Below are 21,383 nucleotides of genomic sequence, written 5' to 3'. Positions count from 1 at the left end.
TATAGCTAGACATATACTCCATCCCTTCCCCTGCAGTGGCTCCATAAGCCAGTGCCTGAGACCCAAAGAATGAATTGGTGATTCTCATGTTCTTATTCTCATTTTTTAAAACGTGTCTTGCATTATCAGGATTTTCTAAAAGTTATTGCTGAGTCACACCACATTGTCTGGCTCTGTCACCGGCAAGCTCATCTACCCTTTTCCTCCCCTGTATGACACACGCACAACCAGAACCAAACCCAGCCTTATAATAACACACTATGTCAGTACTGTGTGTGAGACTGCAAAGTGCTTCAACTTGAGCTCTACTCAGAAAGAAAGCATAATGTGCTTTAAATAGATTTTTATTTGTTTTTCATTATATTAACTTTTTCTCCCATTGAGGAATAACATTACAGTCTTAACAATCAGAATCCTGTTACACACATCCACAGGCATGCCACGTGACCAGGCTGAGGGGGTTGTGTCCTCAAGTCTGCAACATGTCACAACATGGTCAACCAGAGTCTCCTCTTTTCAGCCGGTCTCAACACAAAACACCCAAGAGGGATGCACTCATCTTACTGGTTCCACCTGGAACCAGGGGGCAGGGCAAGAGGAAAGGTACAAGGGGCCATGTTATGTCTGCCTTCAGTCCCCTCACAGAAACCCACATGGATCTGAGGAGTCATCCAGGAGCTCTGGTGGGGTCCTCATTGTACCTGACATCATGTGTCAGAGCAGACTACCAGGGTTCCAGACAAGGGTCAGGGAGCAAGCATACTCAAAAACAGCAGCACACGGCATTCATACACACATGGTACCCTGGTGGGGCCAGACTGGCAAGAGCTGGAAATGAAACCCAGCTTGAAGAGAGCTGTATTGGGGAATTACTGGAAGTTGTCCTTTAATGTAACTGGGACACACTCTAGAAACGGGTCCCTCTCACGTACTGAGTTTTGGCAAAGCGCTGGTAGTGCTGACATGAAGTAATACAGTCTGGAACAGACTTCTCCAGGGTCTCTAAAAACATCCATAAGGACAGACTCTCTAACCTCCTCCTGTCTGAGGTTGCATAGGACTTTGTGAGTTCTGGTTCCCTCATGTATTCAAGTTCTGTGGTTTAAAAAAAAATCCTGAAGCATGCTCAAGGTGAAAGGCACATACACAGTCAGTACAGTATGACGAGGTCTGATGCTTCAGGAGTCAGACTAACAGGAGACCAACTAGTGTTGGTTCTTAGAGATCTATACACAATTAAAATATTGCCACACTCAAATGCTACAGAAATCTATAAGAAAGTAAAAAAATATGAGCCTTGCAGCCAGCTAGGTGATGATATTGGAGGGTTCTAGAACTACAGGAGCCTTCAGAATTATGGGTAAGGTAGGGGCCTTCCAAAACTGGAGCCAAATGCTCTAACTCACTTTTCCCCCACAGAAGGGTTGTGAACAGCACTGCCCAGAACTGAGCCTAAGCTCCAGCTGGCAGCGAAAGAGTAGGTAAGAAGTGCTGGAGGGAGTTGCAGCTCTTGGAAGTGCTGAAGACCCTAAGCTGGCTGTGATGTAACCAAGGAGTAGCTGGAAGAATCAGAGACTAGGTTGTAACCTTGGGGAGAGAAGCAAGGCTGTCAACTACTGGAGCCCTAGTGGGCCAGTATGGGGACTTTGAACTGCTTTTATATTGTAAATGTGGCTTATTCCCTTGTGCAGGAGACCCCAACAGGGCTTCCTCTGTCCCTATCCCAACATCTGTAGGGCTACCCGCTCCCTTATCCATACACCCCCCATGAGGCCTAGGGTTAGCAGGTCAGGGAGGGCAGCTGCCTTTGCCCTCATGGAACTGCAGAGTTTTCTCTAAACTTCAGCATTGGCCACGAGGCCTAGAAACCTAGAACTGGAGTGAGGGGGAAGACCTATGTTAGTATGTAACAGGAAATAGTAAAAGTTTGCAGGAAGAAAGAGCACATACTAGAAAAGGACAGTTAGAAAAAGGAAAGGAGAAGCAACTCGGGGCATCCCAAGAGGCTGTTGCTGGTGTCTGAGCCCAAAATTCAATCCTGCAGTGAGAAGGAGAAAGCTGACTGCCCTGTCCCCTGTGTCTCATCCAGGTATCCAGGTCCCCTCTCCCAGGTACTTACTGGAGGAGAAGGGAAGAGGAAACCGTAGGGTACCTATTTCTCCCCAGCAGCCTAGAAAGGGAGAGAGCCCTGGGAAAGAAAATGAAGAAAGCCCTCCTTAAAGGCCCTGAACCTGGGTAGGGACTATGGGGATTGGGGCAGTGGGGCTCCTGGCCTCCTACCCAAGACTGTTTATTAGCCATCCTGGCAGAGTGTGAAATACCAGGCCAGAGGCAAGATAAAGGCTGAACTGCCATTCTTGGGATGGCTTCACCCCACAGCTTGTCCTCCCCAGCATCACCATTCTGCATTCTTATTCTGGGGTGTGTCCTTCCCCTGCCTAGAATCCCTCCAGCCTGCATCTCTCCTAAGCTAGTTCTAGCACCTTGGGCATATGAACAGATATCTAGGATGGCAGGGCTTTGCCCTGCCTTTACTGCTAAGTTGACATGTTGCAGGTAAGGATAGCAAGGTACTAAGCCCTTCAGACACAGGGATCTGCAGAGGGTTTGATTTCAGGAAGAGATTTGGGAGGTGAATTATAGAAAAGGGATGAGGGAGTAGACTCCAGGCTCCAGCTTGAGAGCAAGGCTTGGCCTCTCTGAGCAAGCACAGTGTGAGCCCCTACTGTGCCCTGCTCCTTACAGCATCTCAACCCACCTGACCTGACTACCTTTCCAATAGGTTTTCCTCTTTTCCTCGATTCCCTCCACTTTCTCCCACTAACTCACATCTCACAGTCCTTTCCCACATACCTTACCTTTCCATGCCTGAGCAACTTCAGGGAGCCCAGCATCCAGAGGAGAGGGAAGGGGGAGAGTAAAGGCAGAACCCTCTAGTCTCACTGGGAGAATCACTGAGTAATAAGGGAGCAGGAGTGAATGCAAGTCCAAACATTAGATAGAGTGAGGCTTGTAATGTGGGAGCTGAAGGTAGGGAATGAGCCAGATATGAGACTGGAAGAAGACAGTCTCAGAAACAGGAGTGGGCCGGAAATAGAGGACTGGAGGGATGGGGATGGAGAGTGTCAGAGCAAAGATCCAGAAGGGGAACCAGGGAAGAAAGACCGACTGTCAGTGGGGGAGATGGAGGATTAGATGCCAGAAGGGGCCAGAAGGTGAGAGCGGGGCTGGGGCGGGGAGGGGGGTGGGGTGTTGCGGAGCGGGGTGAGGGGTGTGTTCAGAGGCAGATTAGAGGATCAGAGAAAGGGAAGTAGGAGTGAGAGAGAGGGGCGATCAGCCCACCTCACACACTTAAGAAGGGAGGCTGTGGTATCCAGCCCGAGGTGGGCTGCAGGCGCCCCCTCGATCAGCACACTGGCTGCGGCGGAGGGGCTGGACGGGGTCGGGAGTCAGCGAGGGGTTTGCAGCACGGCGGTGGAAGCTCAGTAGTTGAACTGGCGCTGGCAGGGCTGGTAGACAAAGCTGCCCTGGTGCTTGGGCCGGCGCGGACGGCTCTCGCGGGCGCGGTTCTGCCGCTGCACCACCTTGGCGCTCAGCGCGTGGCGTTCGGCCCGTTGCCGGGCCCGCTGCACCCGCCGCGCCTGGCCCGCCTTCTCCAGCAGCGCAGCCCGCGCCGGCAGAGGGGCGGCGTGGTGCAGGGCCCGGGCTTCGCGGCGAGCAGGCGCCAGCTCCCTGCGGGGAGAGACAGCGAGTCAGTCAGGGCTGGACAGATCGAGGGGAAAGCTGGCACCTCCCATTTGTCCCCGCACCCTCCTCAAGATTTGGTCTCTGCTCAGAAGGGGGCGCCCAACGCCGTTCTCGTGGGTACCAGCCCTTCCTCCAAGCCACCCACCCCGGAGATGCCTCCTCGGTCCTAGACTCTAAAACGGGTAAATGTGGCCCCGTGAAGGCTCAGCTTCAACTTCCGATTCGACCCTGGCATTCTGTACCCTATCCCCACACCTCCTTAGCGCTGCGGCCTCGCCCTTCCAACCTCTACAGACCCCAAGCCTTTGCTCCAGTCTTTCTCAAGCCCCGCCCCAGCCACGAAGCCACGCCTCTCCCAATCTCAAAGGCTCCTTTGCCTTCAGGCCGAGCTACATCCTGGCCCATCGGCCCCGGCCTTTGCCTCGAACACCCGCCTCTAAAGGGTCCTCCCGGGCAGTGCCAGGGGGTTCTTGGGCTCCAAGACACTCCTCTGTAGGCCTCCAGGCTCCGCTCCCGGCCCGCTCACCCGTCGCTAGAGTCTCCGTCAGGCAGGGCAGCTTCGTCGTCTTCTGGATGCGGGGAGGGAGGGCCAGACTCCAGCACTATGGTGCTGCCGGTCACGTAAACGGACATGCTGGGGTGCTCGATGAGGAGGTCCTCCAGGGGGCTGCTCTGGAGGCGGGCAGGCCCGAGTCCAGGCCCCTCTGCAGTAAAACAGGCCGGAGGGGTAACAAACCAGCTTTCATCCATCAAGGAGGGTGCGGGTGGAGGGCGGCCGGCCGGGGCAGCGGCAGCCCCGGGGCTGGGTGGAGCTGTGAAGCTGTCTATGGGTTACGGAAGGAGGGGGCGCAGTGGGGAGACACACACACCGGACACAATGGGACAGGGAGAGAAAGGGCATCGTTAGTCAGCCCCGCAGCCCCGCCAGCCACACCCAGGGGCCACCCACAAGTCTCGACCTGCTGCCCTAGGGCGCGTGAGGTGTGGACTGCAACACCTCTGCCAGGAGAGAGCCCCAGCTTGCATGGAAGGGCGCTGTTACCCCTACCTCCAATGCTACTGCCTCAGCCCCTATTTGCCCTGGGAACTCCCCAGTCCCCTAGCAGCTCCCTGCTCAATGGCTGGACTATGTGCCCTAATGAAAACTTCATAGGCTCAGGAGTCAGTCCTGGCTCCAGACTTACCAGGCAGGTCAATGATGAGCCAGCCATCCACTTCATCCTCCTCAGAGACGAAGGCTTGGGAGCAGTCGGGGTCCTCGGCAGCAGGTGGTGGGGGACTGAAGAAGAGGCTGGTGAGGCGCTGAAGCATGGTGGGGAAGCAAAGAGGCCTGGGGAGGGGGATGGTCTATGGCAGTGCAGAAACCTGTGAGGTAGAGAGGAGTCAGTACTAGGGACTGCTCTCCCCCCAACTCCTGGCTGGGGATACCTTCCCCAGCACCCAGAACATTGATAAGAGTACAATGGAAATGTGTGGGAAAGCTTTGCCCTGTGCATGTGTATGTCTACACGTTTGTGTGTGTGTGTTGTTTGTTCACTTTCTGCTAAGTCAGCCTGCCTTCAGGCTTTTCTGTTTTTTGTATGACCTTAGAAGTTATTTAACGTATCTGTGCTTTAGTTTTCTCATCTGTCAAATGGCAAGAATAATAGTATCCTCCTCTCAGGCCTTAAAGGAATTAAATGAGCTAATAATAGTATCCTCTTCTGGGCTCTCATGAGAATTAAATGAGCTAAACACAAAGTGCTCAGAACAGTACCTGGATACAGACTAAGCATTCAATAAACTAATCAACTGGTTTATTATTAATAATTGTTAATATTATTGCATGCTCTAGGACTGATATATAAAACTCTATCAGGGAAGGTCCTCAAAGGACTGGACGTCCAACCTGGACCAATCCCACAGAACAGCTACCATAAAGGGTAAAAACACTTCTCCAGGCAAGGAAGAAATTGCCCAATATTGTGATTATTTATCATCATTATCATCATCACCATATAGCTAATATTCATGTGCCAAGTACTGTATTAAGCCTTTAACCTATATCGCCTCATGTAATAGTCACAATAACTCTAGGAAATGGATATAATTATTAGCCCTCTTTTACAGGTGAAGAAATTGAGGCTCAGAGGCATAAGATGATTTGCCTAAAATCTCACAGCTAGTAAGACACAGAGGAAGGATTCTAATCCACGCAGATTCCAGATCACTGTACTCCATTGCCTTTGCTGGGTATCTGTCTGGGTTAGGCATTTTTTATTTAGTGACCTGGGACCATGGTCCATGTGTATTTTTCTGAACAGAAGGACCTTGGTTTTCATCATGATTTCCTAAACAGTAGTTCTTGACCCCAGAGATTAAGAATTACTACTTGAGGGGACTTCTCTGGTGGTCCAGTGGCTAAGACTCCGCCCTCCCAACTCAGGGGCCCAGGTTCCATTCCTGGTCAGGAAACTAGATCCCACATGCTGCAACTAAGAGTCCGCATGCCGCAACTAAAGATCCCACATGCTGCAACGAAGATTGAAGATCCCGAGTGCTGCAACTAAGACCTGGTACAGCCAAATAAAATTTAAAAAGAAAAAAAAAGAAACTTGAGCCTGTGTGGCTTGAAAAGGGCTCACTAGCAGAAATCCCACAAAACAGCTACCATCTCACCATGTGATTACATAAACCTCAATTGTGTCTGTCAGATGAAGGTCCTATTCCCACAGGCCCTCCACCCTCATCCCCACTATTTCCAAGCTCCTGCTCAAGGACAGCATCCCTGGTTAGGGAGGAAGATCAGGTTGCCTGGTCCCAGGAAGACAGCAGGTCAGTGGGAGATGATGATGGAGGGAGAGAGCTATCAGACCCCAAGAGCCCTTAAGGATGAGGACTGAGGGTTGGACCAGGACTCAAGCCCTCAATCAGTCCTTCCCTGGCTGAAGATGAGAAAGGAGACTCCCTGCTCCAGGAATGGAAACACCAAGCCTACTTCAAGACTAGAAGTAGTCCTGGGTTAGGGGCTGCTGGCCAGGCCCCCTGGATATCCCTAAAGCTTGACTCTCCTGAAGACAGCCAACAGTTTTGCTACTCAGCCACTTGTCACTTTCCTCTAAGGATGTTTCCACACTTTCTATAAAGCTCCCTGGGGATACAGTCACACTTCCATTTCCTAGAGGCATTCTACTCTTTTTGCAAACCCACCTGGGGTATTTCTATGGTTGTTGCACCTCTTCCAATCCCTGGGTATATTTTTCACACTTGCCACAGAATCACCTAAGCTCTACACCCAGAGAGTATGTATACATTTGCAGACCCCACAGTGGCCTCCAGAAGGAAGTGGTGCCTGGGTGTCAGCCTCCCTGGTGGTAGATTTTCAGGGATTACGAAAGGTTGGGCCACCCTCAGTCAGTGCCCGCCCAGCACAAGCCACATATCCCAGCCCATTTGTAGCCACAGGGAGTTAGTGACTCAGTTACCAAAAATTCAGAGAGTTTGACCCCTCCTGAAGGAAGGGAAAGACTGGGGCCTTGATGAGGCACACCCTCTTTCCAAGGACCTACTGCTTCATCGAGAAAATGGAAATAAAGTGAACAGGTGTTTCAGAAACCATGATATTCACCCAGCCCATTTTATAAGCTGAGGATCAGAGGACATAAGTCCGTCCAAAGACACACAGCTAGATGGTGGCAGAACAGGTCTAGCACCAGGTCACTGAGCCTTCGGTCCAAAGTGTACACAGTCAGGAACCCCTCAGTAAACAGTCCCCAAAATATAACAATGCAGGGGAGACGGGGGAAGTCAGACAGGAGTCAGATTTTGATCAAGTTGCTGCCCTTCTCAGGGGGCCCTCTGTCCAGCTATAAAAGGGTCTGAGGTTCCTGGCACTGAGATTCATCCTGCATTTACCAGAGCACCCAGAGTCTGCTCCAGGCCTCTTCAAATTACAAACAGATTGAGGTAAGGAAGGCTTAGGGCTGGGAAAGCTCCCTGCCCGAGGTCACACAGCAAGTCAGTGACAGAGCCAGAAGTGACAACCTCACCAGCCAGCCAGTGCCCGCCCCCTCTCATGACCACAGAGGGAGGCTCCCAGAATTTTTCTTTCCCAGCCCTGCCAACTTCCTGGTTCTCACATTCCCAGTTCTGCTCCTGGGAGAACGATTCCCTTTAATAACTGCAACAGCTGTGCCCGGAATAACACTTGATCCCCAAGCCACCTCTACCCCAGCCCATCTGTGAGCAGAGTCTAGGCTGAGATAGGACTCTTGGTCCAACCCATAGGCCCATCTACTTGGAAAGTCAGAGGCTCTCCTGCTGGGTCTCCGGTGCTTCTCTGTGAGCAGAGACAGGGGAGCACACGCTCTGTAATCACCAGCACTAGTCCAGGTCAATCCTTTCTAGCTGGCAGCTCTGGGGGTGCAAGGTGAAAGTGATAGTTGCTCAGTTGTGTCCAACTCTTTGTGACTTCATGGACTGCAGCCTGCCAGGCTCCTCTGTCCATGGAATTCTCCAGACAATAATTCTGGAGTGGGTGGTCATTTCCTTCTCCAGGGGATCTTCCCGACCCCAGGGATCGAACTCTGGTCTCCTGCACTGCAGACAGATTCTTTACCATCTGAGCCACCAGGGTGGGAGGTGAAGGACAGCCAAACAGAGGGAACTCTCATGTCCACCCCATCCCAACACTGGCCCAGGAGACACCCTGATGCAGCCATTGACTCACCTTTCTGTGGCCAAAACAGCTGGGAGGCAGTGATTTTCTGGGTTCCAGAACTCTGAGGTACAGAATGAGGATGGGGGCCTCAAAAGGGGACCCAGTCTCCAGAGACCTCCTGGGAAAAGATCCAGGAGTGAGGAAACCTGGGAGCATTATCAAATTTGGATGGGACTTAGCCCAAGTGGTTGGATGGCATCACCGACTCATGAGTTTGAGTTGGTGATGGACAGGGAGGCCTGGCGTGCTGCAGTCCATGGGGTTGCAAAGAGTCCCACGCAACTGAGCGACTGAACTGAACTAACCCAAGTAGAGTCTTAAGTGCAAGGAGGATGTGTAACTTGTTATTTGTAATAAGCTTCTACTAGGTATGTGCCAGTGGCTAATGCATCCACCACTCACTAGGGAGGCATGACTCTAACTAGCTGCACGACCTTGAGTAAGCCACTTCCCCTCTCAGGGCCTCGGTTTCTCCTTCCATGAAATGGGCTCTAAGACCCCTAGTTCGGGGGCTGGGAACGACGTCAGCTAAGGCGCTGCACACACTTCAGGGATTAGGAGAATGTTATTATGTTAGTCCCAGGGGCGCAGAGCCTGGAGCCAGAGGGAGGAGATTGCACCACTACCTGGCGTTGCCCCAGCGATCTAGAGTTCGAGCTTCAGGGGCTCCTGAACTTGTGACAACCCCCTCTCCCTATCTAGACCCAGTAGCGCCTTCGGAACCTCTCTCAAGTTTCTTCGAACCTCTCAGGTCTCGAGGACAAAGTAGAAGATGAGAGGTTTGACCTCAGCTCCTGGGTTAGCCCAGGAAACAAGAGGGCCCTCTGGTCCCGCTGCCTTCAGCGTCCCTCACTCTTGGGCCCAGTTCCGACCCAGCGTCCAACGGGTCACCGGAGGACAAGCGACCCGAGTCGGGAGGGGGTGGGGGGGGCGGTGCCGGCCTTGGTGACGTCTCAAAGTCATATGCAAATAGAGAGACGTCACGGTCTACCGGGCTGGGGCAGCCAATCCGGAGCCCAGAATGCAGCCCCGGCAGCCGCCCGCGGAGACTGACAAAGACCCGGGAACTGGGGGCGCGGGGCGTGTCCCGAGGCTCCAGGAGCCCCCCAGGCCAAAACCGGTCGGAACTCACCTGGGAACTGGGGGCGGTGCGGCGGGCCCAGGTGGCGCTGAGGTAGTTATGAGGCGGAGTGTCCCGGAATCGGCGGCGGATCACAGGCCCGGCAGCATCGCGGGGGCTGGGTTGGGAGCGCGTCGGACTCTCAGAGTGACTGCGCTCGTGCGCGGGGCTTTGAGTCTACAGCCGCGGCTGCTGGACTCAAGGCACAAATTGGAACGTTCAAACAGCTGATTGTGACGTCACAAAGGGGCCCGCCCGCCTCGCGTCACCGCCCGGCCAAGCGGCGGCCAATCCCAGGCTGCGGATCCCCCCTCCCCACCTCCTCCGCGGCTAGCCGGCTAGTGGCTCCCTCGCGGGGATCCCAGACTCCCAGGCTAGGGAAGTGGAGGCCTGGAGAAACAACTGCTGGAAGCTTGGAGCGCCCTGCCTCTGGGCGACCCACGGAGCTCTCTAAGAGCGGGGTTCCCACTCGTTCCTACGAGACCCCCATCTTTCTGCACACCCTTCGCATCTGTCAGCTCCCTCACCTCCCGCCGCCTCTCTTGTCCTGCATCTTTACACTCAAGTCCCTCAGTCTGTACACTTTTCTCAACTCCACACCACGTTCGTGCACCCCAGCCTCCTCACCACCCGTCTCCCGGCTCTGCCTTTGTTGTCTCCCTTTCTCTCCCGTACACGCTCGCTGCTTTCCCACTCCTTTTTTTCCTCTGCTGGGCAAGCTTAACAGGTGGGGGACAACCCTCTTCCTTGGTTCCAGGGGATCGCAGGAAGTATAGACGAATTGGTTAGGCTGACAGGAAAATTTTACCGGTAGAACTTGGAGAGGAATTGTTTTGGGCTAAATAAACATTGACCTAGAGAGTACTCTGCACTGGATCGTTTACACACTTGTGCGTGTGTGTGCTCAATCGTGTTCGACTCTTTTTGACCCCATGGGCTGTGGCCTGCCAGGCTCCTCTGTCCATGGGATTTCCCAGGCAAGAATACTGGAGTGGGTTGCCATTTCCTTCTCCAGGGGACTTCCAGATGGAACTTGCCTCTCCTGCATTGGCAGGCAGATTCTTTACCCCTGGCTACCTGGGAAGCCCTAACACACCTCATTTAATCCATATTGCTACTGGGGCTGGACAGAAAAGTGAGAGACAGGGATTGATTGATTATTAAACCCGATGTACACACGGAGAAACTGAGATAGATCTCATGGCAACCCACTCAGTGTTTTCTTGCCTGGAGAATTCCATGGACAGAGGAGCCTGGCAAGCTATAGTCCGTGAGGTTGCAGAGAGTGGGACCCAACTGGGTGACTAAACAACACCACCACCACACAGGGCAACAGATAGATCTCATGGTTAGTATATAGATTCATACTCAGTAATGCATTCAACAGCAACTATTGCCGCTGCCAGACCATTAGCTGACATTTTTGAGCACTTACTGAGTGCCAGGCATTGTGCCATACTGCTGTATGTGTGTGTTTATTCTTCACAACAACCGAAAAGGTATGTGTTATCCCCATTTTCAAGTTGAGGAATCAGGGTCACACAGTTATAGTAAATGGGAAAGCCAGGATTTGAACACATAGTTACTGGCTCCAACACTCCGCGCTCTACAAGCACCAGATAATCAAAGCCCGGGGGTGCTTCAGCCTCCGCTAGGAGACCTGGGCTTCGTCCTTTCCCCAAACTTGCTGTGTGACCTCAAGCAAGTCATGTCATCTCTCTGGGCCTCAATTTTCATATCTGTTGAAACATCCAAGTTATCTTTTAGAGATTCTTTCAAAGTCATCACCCTCAGGATTCTTCCAGTCCCATATTCTAGGCCCCCATCATTCCCAGTGGCCTGAGAAGAGGCTGGAAAGACCACAAGTACACATCCTCAGCATCTCCAGAGGTTGTGCATCCTCTCTCAGTAGAGCAGGGCTGGTGGAGATGAATCTGAGCACTGCCCGTCTGTCTCATTGGGAGGGGGGGTTGCGGGGGAAGGGAACTAGGCCAGAGCTTCTGCCCTGCTGATAAAATCCTGTCCCGGCCTAATCTGAAACCCCAGAGGGACTCCTCAATCCTAGCAACTAGCAGAAGGAACCGGGAAACAATGCCCAGTGGCTTGGGGAAGAGGGGTAGGAGTGAGGGAGCAGCGCTTTGGCCCTTGGAGTGATATCCCCAAACCATCCTCATTCTTTGCAACCCTGAGCCTCTCCCCATCACATCTGCTTCCTACTAACCTCATACCCTCTCTTCACCTTTTGCTGACTTAAACTGGATAATCCCTAATACGCCTCTCTTGTCACATCATTTGCCTGCACTAAAACCTCCTGTGGCTCCCACAGTACCACGCCCCTTAACATGGCATTTGTACCTGCCATGATCCAGCCCCAGTGCTCTCACTTTATTCCTCACTTACATCCACCTTGTCCTACGCTCAGACTCCTATCGTCTCTTCATTCTCCCACACCCATACTTTTGCTCAAGCTTTCTCCTGGAATTCTCTGTTCAGGCTTTTCTGAATTCAGAGTTTTTCTGTCTTCAAGATTCTACTCACTCCTTCTTCCTCTAGGTCACCTTTCCTGTCCCTACCCAGGTGTGCAGAACTACCTTGATGGACAGTACAATCATTTATTTGTTCAATAAACAGTAAGTGATGAAGACTAATTGTGTATATGTATTTTCCCAAGTAGACTGTGGGCCTCCCAAGGGCAGGATCTTTGTCTATATACTTCACTCAGCCTGTGCTGGACCTGGCATAGAGTAGACCCAACCAAAGGTTCAATAGTTAAAGGTTGGAGAATGGGGGATAGATTAGGAATTTGGGATTAAAATATACACGCTACTATATATAAGACAACCAACAAGGACCTACTGTATAGCACAGGGAACTATACTCAACATCTTGTAAAAACTTATAATAGGGGAGAATGTAAAAAAAGAATATAGATGTGTATGTATAACTGAATAACTTTGCTATATACCTGAAACTAACACAACATTGTAAAAAATATATTTCAATTAAAAAATTTAAAGGCTCAGCTCAAGAGAAATGATTGGTATGAGAAGACTCCTATACCTGGACCCTTAACCCTGGTACAGGAAGCATTCTATTGGGCACAGGATTATGGTCCCCCAAGCCCAGGGAAAGGGTTTCTTGTCATACACTCTGGTCCCCTAAATGGCCTGGATTCTGTTCCCAATCTTAAAAACCCTGTGTACAGGCAGATAGGCCAGATCTCAGCCTTACATTTCTCATGAGTCAAAGGTACCATGAAAGTGGGGTGGCTGAGCCTAGCAGAATCCGCTCCTGAAACCCCTGGGACCCATCCTTCTCTACTGCAGAGATTTACTGTTAGGACTGGAGAAGACCTCAGAGCTCAGCTCATTCCGATTTTCATTTTATAGGTGGAGAAACTAAGGCACCCTGAGACACAGAGATTAAGTTACTTGTTTAGAACTATAAAGCAACAGAGTCATCTACTGACCTTGGTTGGCGCTGGAGTGGGCTTAGTATTCTGGGACCCTGGCCTGGCCCGGACATCATGTTGAAGGTAATCCTGGAATCTCATTTCCAATCAGAAATAAGGTGCCACTCCTGTACACACACATACACACGGACATCTATGTGTCTACATGAAGGCATCCATGTACAAACACACACGTGCACATGAGCTCACATTTGCAGAGTTAACAGATGCTCACGCCCTTCTAATCCTTGCCCAGATGTAAGCACCTGCCGAATATTTCTTTTTTGGTGGCAGGGCACATGGGATCTTAGTTTCCCAACCAGAGATCAAACTCGTGTCCCCTGCACTGGAAGCACAGAGTCTTAACCCCTGGACCACCAGGGAAGTCCCAAAACTAGCCCAGTTTTACAGGCTCCAGGGTTGGAGGTCAAGAGGCCTCTCTTCTATCTGGGCCTTGGGCTTGCCTTTGCTGAACTCTGGGGGCTCCCTAATGGCGTGGGGTTCCCCCACTTCAAAGGGCAGAGATGTGTCAGCCTGGGTGTATCCCTCATAGGATCTTGCATGTGCTCAAAGTTATGAGCCCACTGAAGAACTAACTCACCACTGCCCTCTCTCTTCCCCTCTGAGATAGGGGGCAAGGCTGAGACAAGCCTGGTGGGCAGTTTGGAATCTGATGAAACCAGCAGGTCCTGATCACTCTAGAAACACAACCCCCTACCCCGAACTAGCCCTAGATTTACAGAGTTAAACAAACCATATTAATGACGACACTCTTAGGACCTCTATGTGCCAGGTATTATTCTAAATCCTTGCTTATGTGTGTGCTAAGTTGATTCAGTTGTGTCTATTTGCGACCCTATGGACTGTAACCCTCCAGGTTCCTCTGTCCATGGGATTCTCCAGGCAAGCATATTGGAGTGGGTTGCCATGCCCTCCTCCAGGGGATCTGCTCGACCTAGGATGGAATCCGTGTCCCTTATGTCCCCTGCATTGGCAAGCAGGTTCTTTACCACTAGCGCCACCTGGAAAGCCCATTCTACATCCTTACCTGTGTTGATAACTCCTTTAATCTCCACAACCCCCTAATATAGATAAAATTTATTCTTATTTTACTGGTGAAAGAAATGTAATTGGTAAAGCCAGCTAAGGCAAACATAATCCCCATATTCCCCCAAAAGACTGACCTATACCTTAACCAAGGGGCATGTCCCTAGAACCTATACTCAAAAAACTTTGTTGTTCAACCAAGAGATGTTTGAATTGGGGGTAACTGTGATATGTGTGTGTGTGTGTGTGTGTGTGTGTACACCATGGAAAAAACCTTGGCCTGATTGTCAGTAAATCCAGATTTCAATCCTGGTTCTATCCTAGGTTCATTGTCCAAGTCACTTTCTTTGTCTGGGCCTCAGTTTTCTCATCTGCAAAATGGCTGGCTCTATATTCTATGTGCTTATATGTTCGATAATAAATAGCATACAACTATAAAGGCTGTGTGTGAAAAAATGTACAGTATTTTTTATTTATTTATTTATTTATTTTTAACTCAAAATGAAGTTTACTTATACTTACAACAAACCAAACAAAAGCAACAACCATAGAATTACAGGGTCACATTTTAATTCCTGAATTTTACAGGTCAGCATTAATATCACCACATGTATACAAATGGTGTAAAACAAGTACAGTGGTATTTTTAATACAAAATAAACATCTGTTTTATGGAAAAACTATACTTCATATCTACACAACAGCCCATCCTCCAAACAATAGCCAAAATTAAAATTAACTACAAAATCTCCAAAACAGGGGAAACTGCTTCAGTTTAAGCTATTCCAGGAAAAATGGACCCATAACACATTACAAAGGTGATCTGAAGACTGTAGCTGGAATTACTAATTTTAGTCTTTTTTTTTCCCCCCAATGTATTATAGTTTGGGGGATGTTTTTCTCACTTCAGCATGATCTCAGATCACAGATGAGCAAACTAACATTAAAATATTTAGTTAACTTGCTGTTCTAAAAATAAAACCTCTTAACTGTTTGCCTCAGTTTATTATTTTAAACTCATTTTCGTACATGGAATGTGCTTTTATTCTTAAAAAAAAAAAAAGCAGCTTTCATATTACACCCTTGTTTATGGAAAAGCTTCAGGTGCTGCATACTGACTGACACTGAAGTAACTTCTTGGACCAAAATGGCCTATAGATATTAAATGCCACTTAATTCAGCACTATTCTTTGTATGTTAGTCTTTATAAATTACACCTTAAAACGTTCCTGCAGCTCTTCAGAGAAACCTTTACTAACGAAGTAGAAAGTGACTTTAAAGCATCTTCCACAAGATTGTACTGGTAGGCAGTTGAAAACGTTCTGTTCAATATACTCCCGTTTCTAGAGAAAATCACTTTGGAATACTACTGTACTGATTCTTGGCATCTGTTATCTCTAAAAGTGCTGATTTTAAAGTTACAGTAACAAAACTGTCCATTTTAATCCAGCTTGTTTTCATCAAAATACACACTGAAATTTTCTGATGGAGAAAACTCAACATGTGCTGTAACACAGGGTGTATTTCCCTCCAACTACCAATAAGGCTGAATTTCTGTTAGATCTTCAAAGAAATGGTCCCAACAGCTTAACTTCATTTTTTAATGATAGTTGAATGTTTTCCATAAAAGTCAGAGGCAACTGATTAAAGAACAACATGGCCAGCACCATTATACAAGTAATGTTATTGGGTTTGCAACTGAAGTCTTATAATTGTTTCTAGATCAGAAACCCCCATGGAGCAACCCTGCATTAATGATACCTTACCAACTTTATCCCTTCCCTAAACCATCCCCAAACCTGAGAGTTTCCTTGCTGAGAAGCTACCTCCCAGGTTACTAACTTTTTTTTTTTTTTGACATCCTGAAGTATTTTTTAAAAAATCATTTTTTTGAGTAGCAGACCCTCCTATGTGGGCCTTGAAGGAGCAAACTGCCATGTTGTGAAGATGGCCACATGGCAAGGACCCAAGAGAGACTTCTGGAAGCTGAGAGTGGTTCCTGCCCAGAAGACTAAGAAAACGGAAATCTTAGTGGTACGGCAGCAAGAAAATGAATTCTGCCCATAACCTGAGGGAGCCTAGGGCCAAACTTTCCCTATTTGGGTCTCCAGATGAGAACATGGCTTGATTTCAGCCTTGTGAGTGTGTTGAAAAGTTTTTTGCATGAAAATTAAGAAGCAGCTTGAGTTATTCATCTTACTCTAGTACATTTTGTCTTATTGCAATTATTTTCTTTTGCTAAAGTCATATAGTTGAAATTGAGTAATTTGCATATGTGGGATGCAAATCCAGGGTATATATCTCAGCCAAAAGACACTTCCTCCAATAAGTTCTCCAAGCTGTCTTTGAAAAGAATTAACCTCTCACTCCTCAGAGCCTCCAAAACAAACACATTGTCTGCCTGTCTCTTAGAGCACTGAACACTTTGAATTCACCACATACTCAGGAATGCCTAGTTTCTTTCCAGGAGATATCTAACCTTTTCTATACTGGAGAATCTCTTTCAGTGTAACACGCTAAGTTGTATCAGTCGTGTCCGACTCTTTGTTACCCTATGGGCTGAAGCCCACCAGGCTCCTTTATCCATAGCATTTTCCAGGCAAGAATAACTGAAGTGGGTTCCCACGCCCTTCATTTCCGCCCCCCCCCCTTACTTTGTCCACACTTTATTCTCTTTTTTTGTTTGTTTGTTTTACAAGATAATTTTGCCTTGTTTTGGAGATTAAATTACAGTGCAGTGCACAAGTCATAAACGTAGGGTTCAATAAATTTTGACAGATGGATACATTCGTGTAAGAAACTGTTCCCGTAGATCCCTTACAAGTCTACATTTCCTTTTTTTTAAGTTTCACATATTTATTACTGAGCCTCATAGACTGCTAGTGAAGAAACAGGAAACATCAGGAGCCAAGCATTCCATCTCCCCCATAAGCTGTTCAGACAGTAGTGATGTTGTCACTGTGACTTGGTTGGTTAATATACAAGTGATCTTAACACACAGCATGTGTGCCACTTTATATAGGAGGCTTCTTATAGACCCAGCTTGGTTCTTCTCCAGTGTCTTCTCTTGGAGTTGTACCTGATTTTATTACCAGTTTTCATTCGAATCCATTGAGGAATGGGACAATTCTGCTTTTGTTTCTTGGCTTGGAATCACTTGATCCTGAAAGTCTTGTGAGAAGATCCATGCCCTTCTCCAGGGGATCTTCCCAACCCAGAGATCGAATCCATGTATCTTATGCTCCTGCATTGGCAGGCAGGTCCTTTACCACTTGCGTCACCCGGGAAGCCCCTTCAGTGTAAACAGAAACATAATCAAAGACTTTAAAATGCAGGGAGATAAGGGCTGTGAAAGTCATTCAGTCGTGCCTGACCGTTTGTGACCCCATGGACTATATAGTCCGTGGAATTCTCCAGGCCAGAATACTGGAGTGGGTAGCCCTTCCCTTCTCCAGGGGATCTTCCCAACCCAGGAATTGAACCCAGGTCTCCCACATTACAGGGGGATTCTTTACCAGCTGAGCAACAGGGGAGTCCCAAGAGGCAAGGATAGTGATTAGAACAAAGAACTAGGGGAATCCAGGGGGGAAAAAAGGATGCACAGAAGCCTTCCTGGAAAAGAGGACATCTGAGACGGGCTTTGAAGGATGAGTAGAAGTTGACCTTGGGGTTGAATGGTCAGGAATATGATTCAAATCAGGAGCCCTCTAGAACTTCCCTGGTCGTCCAGTGGTTAAGACTCTATGTTCTCAATGCAGGGGGCTCAGGTTTGATCCTTGGTCAGGGAACTAGATCCCACATGCTGCAACAAAAGATCCTGCATGCCTCAAGGAAGATAGAAGATCCTACATGCTGCAACTTAAGATATGGCACTGCCAAATAAATAAATGTTAAATATATATATATATTAGGAGCCCTACACCCCTGTCTTGGCTCTGCTTCTGACTTGCTTTGGGTGATTCTCTGTCCTTCAGTGGGCCTCTGTTTCTCTGTCTGCACAATAGGGGCATGACAGGGAATTCCTTTGGGGCTTCCCCAGTGGCTCCGTGGTAAAGAATCCACCTGTAATGCAAGAGGTGCAGGAGACACGGGTTCGATCCTTGGGTCGAAAAGATTCCTCTGGAGGAGGGCATGGCAACCCAGTCCAGTATGCTTGCCTGAAGAAGCCCTTGGACAGAGGAGCCTGGCGGGTTACAGTCCATAGGGTCGCAAAGAGTCAGACATGACTGAGCAATCAAGCACATAGCACAAGGCCTGTAGTCGGTGAAGAGTAGAACTGCTCTATTTGAAGGGAAAGTTTAAGGGCCTAGAGTCGCTGCCTGCTATTCCTCTCTCCTCACGACTAAAGCCACTTGGCACACACACACACACACACACACACACACACACACACAGGGAATTCCTTTGCCTGCTCACTTCTTTTCTGCCTGTTGCTTTCTAAGGAGAGTTTTTGTCTTGTCTGACCACTTTCCAGGTTTTTTAGGTAGAGAACTGGAATAACAGGGAGACAGATATAGGACAGAGAAGTGACAGGAAAGAAGGAAGGAAAGAAAAAAGCAAGACTTGTGGAAAAGGGCCTAGGGGGACAGTTTCTGATGGGAAATGACAGATTTGGTAAGTGAGCAACACTGAGAGGCTGCAGTGGGGCTTGGGAGGACTGGAGAGAACAAAGGAGATTCTAAAGAGTGTTGACAAGGGGTGGAGACCCTTTGATGTCTCTTGAGAGTTACAGATAAATATTTGAGTCATTTTAAAATTGCTCTTGGGAGCTGGACTATTGTTCTTGGATTTACTACATTTTTATCCATTTTTGAATAGGTTAAAATGGACATGATTTGAAATCTCAGAGAACAAAGGGTAAAAGTTTCCCTCCTATTTTTTGCCTTTAGGACCCTCCAATCAACTTCTAGTCCCTAGGGGGGACTGCTGTCACCAGCTTCTTGTGTGAACTATCAGAAATAATCTCTGCGTGCACAAGCACGCATACGTAGGTATGATCCCCCTGTTTTGAACACAAATGATAGTGTACTATGCACACTTTTCTGAAATTTGCTTTTTTTTTTAATTTAACAATACAAGTTAAACAGTCCCTAGCAGTATATACAGAGCTGCCTAATACTTTAACAGTCACATAGTATTTCATTGTCTCATATTAAGGATGGATTGAAGTTTATTCAGATAGTTCCCTATATTTAAACCTTTAGTTTGTTTGCAACAATTTGCCCTTCATACTGCAGTTCTTGAATGTGATGTTAAAGGTGCTAAGCCTGAGCCACTTGGAACCCTCGGATTTATTTGGATACTGGGAGCTTTTAGACTCAGTGATGTTTTTGACAGGTTCTGATCCATCCTCTGGATCAAGCTCTTCCTACTGCCTTTTCCCTCTGTTCTGCCCACCCTGTTGTTGGGGCCCAGAGTGGTAGCTTCAGCCCTTCACCATGGCCTGCTCTCTGAAGTCCTCAGAACTCTTCCTGCATCTTAAAAATCATCCAGGCCAACTCTTGATTCGAGCCAAGAGTCTCCTGCCAGGAGCTGTGGGCAGAAAAGCCAGAGGTCGAGGCTCTGCGCAAGTGCTCAGTCACTCAGTCGTGACTGACACTCTATGACGCTCTGAACTGTAGCCTACTAGCCTCCTCTGTCCATGGGATTTCCCAGGAAAGAATACTGGAGTAGGTTGCCATTTCCTCCTGCTCAGGGATTGAACCCCACATCTCTTGTGTTTCCTGCATTGGCAGGTGGGTTCTTTACCACTGAGCCCAACACCTGGGAAACCCAGAGGCTCTGAGTGGAGTGTAAATACTTGTTGATCTATTCCTAGACTTTCCTGGGGCCTCCCTGCTTATTCTTCATTGCTAGCTGGTTTTCTGTTTCTTCATTGCTAGTTGGTAGGACTTTGCCCTACCTTTCTGCCAGAGGAATTCACTAGGGTCTACTCTAAGATCCTGTGGCAGGACCTTACCTATGAACCTTAAAAAAAAGTACCTTCTTGAAGGAGAAGAAATCCTTCTACCTGTAATAGAATTGCATGGAATGGTTATTTAGAGATCATCTAGTGCCACAAATTTACAAATATGGGAACTGAAGTCTGGATGAGAGGGTAGGACTAGCCCAGGGAACAGAATATGTGAGCAAGAGGGACAAAAGAAGAACTTGAGGCTTCTACCTCCAGGTCTAACCTCTTCACCCTCTCCTCCTAGAGTTCAGACTCAGTTCATCTTTATTCTCTCAAAATGTAGGACTTCCCTGGGGGTCCAGTGGTTGGGAATCTGCCTGCCAATGCAGGGGACATGGGTTCGATCCCTGGTCCAGGAAGATCCCACATGCCACAAGGCAGCTAAGCCTGTGGGCCACACTACTGAAGCCTGCACACCCTAGAGCCTGCGCTCTGCAACAAGAGAAGCCGCGGCAGTGAGAAGCCCACACACTGCAACTAGATAATCCCCTACTCACTGCAACTAGAGAAAGCCTGTGCACAGCAACAAAGACCCAGCACAGGCAAAAATAAGTAAAAATAAATGTTTAAAAAACATATCATGCTTTACAGAAGAAACCAGAAGCAAAAGAGTACATGCCATAGGATTCCATTATAAGCATATCTAGAACAGGCAAAAGTAACACATACTGACAGGAAGCAGATCCATAGCTTCCTGGGGATGGGCGGATGGACTGACTACAAAGGGAGTGAGGGAACTTTCTAGAGTGGTAGAAGTGTTCTCTTTTGATTGTGGGATGGTAGGGTATATATATTTGTCAAAATTGATTATACCTCAAAAAAGTGATTTAAAAGAAAAAAAAAGGCAGCATTGAAATATATTTACTCAATTTAGTTAAGAAAATACAACGTGACCACTGACCTACATGCACAGTCAGCTTGCACCAGCTCCTCTGATTTTAGCCGTTCATAACTCCCAGGTCAGATGTTTGCATCTCTGAGATGAAGTCGTCACAGATTTTGGTCAGAACATCATTTCCTTTAGACTTTTGTTCACTGTGTCATGACCGCGGCTCCTGACTTGGATGGGATTACAAAGCTGGTGATTAATACCTCTTTGCTGTCTATCCAGGTGCTGTGTTAACTTGCTAGGTTGGATTTTTCTTGCAGGGACTATCAAAGCTTTTTAATTTGTGCCCTTTAAAAAAGAAAAAAAAAAGCATTTGTACGAGGAATAATAACCATGACTAACATTGCTTGCTCGCTTTCTGTGTTCCAGGAGATGTTCTAAAGGTTTTGCATGTAACATCTCAATATAGATTCACCACTGTCCTTTGAAGAAGCTCCTTTTGTGGTCCCCATCTTACAGGTTTGGGAACTCAGGCAT

The 21,383-nt window shown here is 48.3% G+C and overlaps 1 protein-coding gene and 1 pseudogene across 5 annotated transcripts; both read right to left on the bottom strand.

Annotated features, from left to right (window-relative positions):
• Positions 1-328: 328 nt before the first annotated feature.
• Positions 329-9,778, bottom strand: TP53INP2 (tumor protein p53 inducible nuclear protein 2). Of its 5 annotated transcripts, none has more exons than XM_005214992.5 (5): positions 9,579-9,778; positions 8,456-8,564; positions 4,932-5,112; positions 4,274-4,571; positions 329-3,732 (listed from the first exon to the last, which is right to left on the bottom strand). In XM_005214992.5, exons 3-5 carry the CDS (start codon positions 5,056-5,058, stop codon positions 3,483-3,485), a joined length of 675 nt encoding a protein of 224 aa, XP_005215049.1. In that variant the 5' UTR covers positions 5,059-5,112; positions 8,456-8,564; positions 9,579-9,778; the 3' UTR covers positions 329-3,482. The 5 variants fall into 5 exon arrangements, with proteins under 5 accessions (XP_005215049.1, XP_059749013.1, XP_003586891.1 ...); XM_059893030.1 differs by lacking the exon at positions 9,579-9,778 and adding an exon at positions 9,191-9,323; XM_003586843.6 differs by lacking the exon at positions 8,456-8,564.
• A 4,834-nt stretch (positions 9,779-14,612) lies between these two features.
• On the bottom strand, positions 14,613-21,383 carry LOC100295994 (large ribosomal subunit protein eL39-like; annotated as a pseudogene).

Source organism: Bos taurus, chromosome 13, assembly GCF_002263795.3.
Source record: "Bos taurus isolate L1 Dominette 01449 registration number 42190680 breed Hereford chromosome 13, ARS-UCD2.0, whole genome shotgun sequence".
Taxonomy (NCBI): Eukaryota; Metazoa; Chordata; class Mammalia; order Artiodactyla; family Bovidae; genus Bos; species Bos taurus.
Note: the sequence above shows the minus strand (reverse complement) of the source record. Positions and strands in the feature narration are given on the sequence as shown.